The sequence below is a fragment of the Pollachius pollachius genome, assembly GCF_949987615.1.
Source record: "Pollachius pollachius genome assembly, chromosome: 19".
In the NCBI taxonomy this organism is placed as follows: Eukaryota; Metazoa; Chordata; class Actinopteri; order Gadiformes; family Gadidae; genus Pollachius; species Pollachius pollachius.
Genome location: NC_136952.1, coordinates 9438531 through 9445177, shown reverse-complemented (window position 1 = coordinate 9445177; position 6647 = coordinate 9438531). Strand labels below are relative to the sequence as shown.

General features: G+C 40.3%; 2 protein-coding genes across 2 annotated transcripts; one reads left to right on the top strand and one right to left on the bottom strand.

Moving 5' to 3' along the window:
• Positions 1-1096: 1096 nt before the first annotated feature.
• fbxl15 (F-box and leucine-rich repeat protein 15) lies at positions 1097-4269 on the bottom strand. Its single transcript, XM_079756482.1, has 4 exons — positions 4160-4269; positions 3688-3847; positions 3088-3590; positions 1097-2357 (listed from the first exon to the last, which is right to left on the bottom strand). Exons 1-4 carry the CDS (start codon positions 4192-4194, stop codon positions 2168-2170), a joined length of 888 nt encoding a protein of 295 aa, XP_079612608.1. The 5' UTR covers positions 4195-4269; the 3' UTR covers positions 1097-2167.
• A 57-nt stretch (positions 4270-4326) lies between these two features.
• Positions 4327-6136, top strand: gpx9 (glutathione peroxidase 9; the record flags this gene model as incomplete). The annotated part of the gene is made up of 5 exons (XM_079756492.1): positions 4327-4362; positions 5217-5310; positions 5584-5714; positions 5809-5939; positions 6037-6136. The coding sequence occupies 5 exons, from the start codon at positions 4327-4329 to the stop codon at positions 6092-6094; spliced, it is 450 nt and encodes a 149-aa protein (XP_079612618.1). The 3' UTR covers positions 6095-6136.
• Between the last annotated feature and the right edge of the window lie 511 nt (positions 6137-6647).

The window sequence follows — 6647 nt, the reverse complement described above, 5'->3', positions numbered from 1 at the left end:
TACCACACAAACACACACACGCACACTGTCACACACACACGCACACACACACAGATACACACACACACGCATGCATGCACGCACACAGGCGCACAAGGACGCGTGCAAGCACACGCACGCAAACGCACGCACACACACTCCTGTGAGTAGAGAAGGCCTTCAAGTAAGACAAGGAATGATTAGAATACGACAATATCGAAGGGAGAAGGCATCTTTCAACAGTGGGTATGATTATTAACACAATATTTCTTTTTCTATTGTGTAATGCTATAATTTGTATTTGGCAATAATTACTTGTTACACTAAGTGTCACTTTATACTCGGCCTATATAATACTGTTGTCAGGTTGTAGAAGTCAATAAAAGATTGCATAAGGCCTTATAAATTAACAACGTTGAGAATGTCAAAGAAAAGATAAGAAATTGGTAAAGAAAAAGGTTATTATTTTGAATCCATAATTTTGGGAAAATCTGGAAATTGACAGCCCTGTTAAACGTAATTTAATGGAAATGGGTTCCTTCTTTGATTCGTTGCTGCCACCAAGTGTTTAATGTAAGTTATAACAGCAGGACGTTTACGTAGAATCCATTATTCAACTCAAAAACATGTATCATGTAATGAAAATGCAAATACTTAATGAGATACAATCATCAAATATTCGACCTTCGTTAATACTAGAATAAAAAAAAAGAATAAATTAGGTTTTCTATTTTATTTATATTTTCCATACACATAATATGACGTTGATATTGCTTCATCAGAATTCAAATTCGCAAAACAATTTGGACAATAATGTTCAACTGATGGCTTATTTGAAATCACAAGCAACTAGTGTATTTTCGTGTTCTCTCCCGTTGCTCTCGTCTGGTCCACCAAAACTTAATTGAAAATCCCCATCCAAAGGGTCAGGATATGCTTCACTGACCATGCGTTTACGAAATGTGTTGTTTGACCACAAAGCTAGAAAACCGCAGTGTAGACTATATGCAATTAAAAGACAGCTCAAACTGTGACTTTTTTTATTTACAGTAAAAGAAATGTTACATTTTACAGTATATTAACATTATGTTTGGTTGGTTTTCCAAACATCCTAAATCTTAAAATTTGTATTATATTTATCTGAATTTGTGATATAGATTAGTGCCTGAAAGTACTGATAAACAGTGCCTGAGTACTTCATAAAAAAAATGCAGATATCTTATAATGTAATATTAAACCAAGTAGGCTTACGCATGCAAAATGAAATTCATCTTTACGAATTATAAGGAAATAGTTTTGTACAACAAACATTTCCAACAAAGAACAATAATAACAAACAAAAATACTGAGTAATGAGTTTTCAATTAAAATAAATATGATGCTTTGGTAGTACATAATGCCAAAAGTCACAAAAGACATATTCTTGAAAAACAGTGAAGAAAAAATTTAAGAGGCAACAACGATTTCTGAAAAGTGCATGGCTTTCTATTTCTTAGGTGCAGAAATATTCTCAATGCCATTTTACATACAATTGCAATTAAAGTTGGAACATTTTCCCCAGATAAGGTGAACATTCTCCCCAGATAACACATTTGTTATCATTAAATATTTGCATTTCTTTAACATAAAAAAAGGATACATCTTTTCAAGTTGCAGTTAGACCGAGGTAACCGATGAGGAAACAAGGTTACTTTCTACTGATCATTTAACACAATTATCTAGCACGGTTATCGCATCGTATAAAAAAACAATGAGAATGTGTGTGAATAACACTTGGACACATAAATATGTTTATAAAAGCATTTGGATATATTGTAGTCAACAATAGGGACCAAAAGCAGCTCTTATTACATATATTTTTTAAGACATTTAGCAGACACTTTTCTTTGAGAAAGTATTTTATTTTTTTAAAACGTTAAGGCTCGGGTGTGGTTCCACGTCGCCGCAACGCATGGACCACGCAGTCATGAACCTGTTTTGGTTCTGCGTCTGGTTTTAGAGAGTGGACCAATCACAGCACTTGCTGCTGCGTCGCCTCGACAGAAGGTTAACATTTTTTGGGGCCGCACGTCAGGCCCTTACGGTGGACGCAAGGAGGGGCGCAAGGACGTAAGGAGATCCGTAAACCCCCTTGCGTTGCGTCGACGTGGAACCATAGCTAAGCCTTTACACGTGGCTCTCTTACAGACTATATCTGCAGGTTGATGAACGGGGCGAAGCCCACCACGTCCTGAAGCAGCACCAGGGCCCGCTGCAGAGGGGGCTCCACGTCGATCTTCACGTTCCTCTTGCGGAGCGGGTTCAGAGTGGACTCGGTCACGTTGTGGCAGTGGTTCACCTTGAGGGACTGCAGCTTCGGACAGTACTCCGCCACGGTCCTGTAAGGATCCCAACCCCAACGCAAAACACAGTGGGCATGGTTATGTAAGAGTCAGTGGCAGAAAATAAAGTGAATGTGTATCAAGTCCTGAACAGACCCCTTTTCAAAAAGGCATCATGGTAGGTTAAAAACAGGTCTCAATTCATAACACTACTAATGGGTCGGCTGCTTTAATGTGTGGGAGCATGGGTAGAAGACCAAACAAGCGAAGAAACCACATACGTGGACCATGGACCATGGACCATGTGCCAAGGTACATAAAAGTAGCAAGCAAATCAGTAGTGATATGAGCGACAACTGCGTTTGTCCTACGATGACGATCGAGGGAATCCAACCTCTAGGATTGGAATCGATTTCTGGATATTAAATAAAAGTAGAAATGATAGATATACACAGTACAGACATTGCAGCAAGGAGGCCTCAGTGCCAGAAGCTTTCGTTGTGTTGTCAGTTTTATTGTTGGTTATTATCATATTATTCCTAGCTTATGTGCCCATTCCTGTCTCAATATGGTATTATTCTTTGCATATTAATAATGTATATAACATTCCAAAAAAAACCTTTTGACCATAGAGAAAAAATAGAAACAGTTCAATTCTTCAGTTCAAATTCTTTCGGCAATCGATCCGGGCCCTGCCTAGTACAATGGTTTGTGTCGTTCCGAGTCTGCAGAGAGCCCGATTCCAACCTTAAGAAGAAAAGTTCTGTGTGTGCATTACGAGTCGTACCTGATGGACTGGTTCCCCACCCGCAGGCAGCCCGTCAGGTCCAGCTGTTCCAGACTCCTGCAGTGCTTGGCGACTTCCTCCACAGACTCGTCGGTGATGTTGGCGTTGACGGCCACCGACAGCGACCTCAGCCGCAGACACTTCTTGGCGAGGTAGCAGATGGCCTCGTCCTTGAGCTGGCGACAGGCGGTGAGGTCGATGGACTGGAGCCCCCCGCAGTGGTCGGCCAGGCTGCGTAGGGACAGGCTGTCCACCCACTCGCAGTGCGCCAGAACCAGGTGCTGGAGCTGCACACAACTCAGGGACACCGCCACCAGAGAATGGCGGGTGAGCCGCACACAGCCCCTCATGTCCACTCTCAGCAGGTGCTGGTTTTGGCCGATGACTGGCAGCAGCTCTTTGTCCGTCACCCACTCTGCACAGTTATGAAGTGACAGGTTCTGGAGAACTTTGTTGTCCCTCAACATGGTACAAAACGCCTCCTTGGGAATGCATGTGCCAATCTGTAGACGTTATAACAAGACACGGTTTTAATGTTGCAATTACACTGATACAATCGAGGACACTACATGGATGGTTTGACATCACCGCGTGACCTACTTGTGACAGATCGAAATTCCGACAGTTGGCAAGGTACACCTCAATGAGAGCTTGGAACTGCTTGCTCACTCTTTGGAGGCTTGCAATGTGTCGCAAGGGTAAATGGCATAAAATGTGTGGAACTAATACATCCTCCCAGGGCAAGTCCAAAATATGACATCTGCAAAAGAAAAGTAAAATGAAGACTGGAGCAAAGAACAATGCTTATATAGTATTTTCACCAAGATATATCCAACCTATTTTCCTAGGAACTGGAAAAATGTCGATCGTAAACAATGCATTGTGTGTGATTCACATTGAGTGAGTAGGAAGGTTTCTGCGTGTGCCGTTAGTGCATCGTTGTATGCCTGTCTATTGGTTGGCTGGCTGGTGGCTGAAAGCTAATACTAGCAGAACAGCTAGCCCAGCTCTCAGGTTGTGACATTTGCTTTGCAATAATGTATTTTAAGAATTATTTACAAAACGCACATACTTTAACTCCAACGCATCTTCATCCATGTTGAGCATGTAGGGATATGTATAAACACTACTGAATAGGTAGTCATTCGGCTGGTACACAGTACACACCCGGCTAAATCTCGCGATCAGACTAGAAACGGGGTTTTGTTGATTTCCGGGTTTGTATCCATTATTCATTGGATGTCTGGAAGAATGGAATGTGACATTACAATCATGGTAATGATGACTATTAAAACAGCGCACATAATAGCAATAAAAATGTACAGGTAACAGATATGACTCAGAGACATATATTTTACTTAAGCATCACATAGAGTTTACCAAGGTGTCCTATACCAATTTACTAGAGGCCTACCTGAACTCCTTTTACCTCTGCATCTCTGATGGTATATTCTTTAAAACGTGATTTTGTTTAGACTAAAAGAATGAATACAGTGTTTTACTATTTAACAACTAACCGCAATTCTATAAAGGGTGAGGCTGTGGTTAATGAATTAATTCAATAAATTTAACATGACAGGAAATAGTCGAATAGTGTGTGTGTGTGTGTGTGTGTGTGTGTGTGTGTGTGTGTGTGTGTGTGTGTGTGTGTGCGTGCGCGCATGGTTCCTGGGAGCGTGCGGGCGTGTGTATAGGCAGTCCTGTGGCCTATGTGTAGAAGAACAATTGAGCATAATGTCAGTAGTTACCTTCTGCGTTGGGGAATAATGGAGTCAACCATGCTGACAAACTGCTGACCTAAGAGTTGTCTTTCAGTGAATAAGGTGAGCAAACAGGGTGGCGAACTTTCTCCCCCACAACGAGCCGCACAAGCTCAAGAACCAACATGTGTGATAAATCCATCTATGATTTTATTGCAGAAAGCCTTGATGGCCAATCTGTACCACTCAGTAAATACAGGGGTAAGGTGCTTCTGATTGTCAACCTGGCCACTTTCTGAGGCTCGACAATAGAGGAGGTAATACTTTATAGATACAATCATAACACGATACATCAATGTGTGTTTGTGCATGTGTGTCCTCTTGTTAATAACAAAATTGGCGATGCTGCTACTTTTTCCTCTTCAACAGCACCACCGACTGAATGCACTGATGGATATGTTTGGGGGCCTCCACTTCACTGTTCTAGGGTTCTGCTGTAACCAATTTGGTCTCCAGTCGCCAGGCAAGGCAACGTTAAGGCTTCCATTTTGTTTTTTTATTCTGACAGTGTCACTATTTATATAAATGTTAATGGTAAATGTCTTGTAAAACGTCAGTGGAACACTTGTCATTATTCTTGAAACACCATCTTCTAACTGTTTGAAAGAGGAAAACCATATGGCTTGAAATGACTACTGTGTAGAATACTGTCTCAAAATATTTCACGTTATTTTGTCTTGTTCTTTCTTTACATCCTGTTTTATTTATCATTTTGTTTGTTTTCTTTATGCTGCAGAGGTGAACAGCGAAACACTAAATATTCTTAAGTATGTGCGACCAGGTGGTGGATTCATACCCAAGTTCCCTGTGTTTGGGAAGGTAGAGGTGAATGGGTTAAGCGAAGAGCCACTTTTCACCTATCTCAAGGTAATGGGCAGTTTATTGGCTTATCCTTAATGCCCCATATATGAAAACAATGTATATCTACTCTGTCAAGTCTAACGTATATTAATCTCTGTAGGACTCTTTGCCTTTTGTAAACCCTGTTATTGGAGACATAAAGAAATTCTACTGGTCACCTATCAGAGTCAATGACATTCGGTGGAATTTTGAAAAGTTTCTAATCACTGCAGATGGTGTGCCATTCAGACGGTAAGAATAAGTTAATATTCAGATTTCAGAATAATGTGGTTGAGCACAAATACTATTCCAAATACATATCGACAGCCTTGGTTGTTTTCTCTTTCAGTTATGAACTTCACTGTCCTGCTTCAACGGTGGAAAGAGATATTGCTGAACTACTATAGTAGTAAATTTCTTAATTTTCCCAAAATCTGTGTTCAACATCAGTGGTAGAGTGACGATCCCTCTGTAAATGCAGACATGCACCTGAGCTGGATCTGATGGTGAGGGTGAGACTGACTCAGAGATTTAGTGCATTCACTCTGAGGTCTGCTTCCCTTGGACCATTGGTGTTGAATTTGTTTATCTGCTCTCAATACAGCCATGTTGTAAATCAAACATAAATAAGTATGTGCTAAAATAGTACATGAATAAATAACCGTTATGCATCTGTGTTGTTCTTTGTATCTTCATTGACAATTTCAGAAATCAGATAGTTTACATAAGTTCTACTTTGTTTTGTTTCCTAGCATGAATTGAGAAGTTGTATACATTTTGTTCTAAATTCACAAGTGCGAATGCATAATTTAGGCCTAACCGATAACTGATATAACGACTTGTGAGAAATGTAGTGCTTCAAACACAATAACCATTAATCTTCACCACAACTCTTGTGCATTTCTCGACATTCCTTCTGTTTGAATTGTGGACTGTACAATTTATAAACAATATTTCATA

Coding starts and splice junctions, on each gene's coding strand:
- fbxl15 (XM_079756482.1), bottom strand. CDS start 4,194: ATGCTCAACATGGATGAAGATGCGTTGGAGTTAAA. Junction 3,591..3,687: donor GGAATTTCGATCTGTCACAA/GTAGGTCACGCG, acceptor TAACGTCTACAG/ATTGGCACATGCATTCCCAA. Junction 2,358..3,087: donor GTGGGGAACCAGTCCATCAG/GTACGACTCGTA, acceptor GGATCCTTACAG/GACCGTGGCGGAGTACTGTC.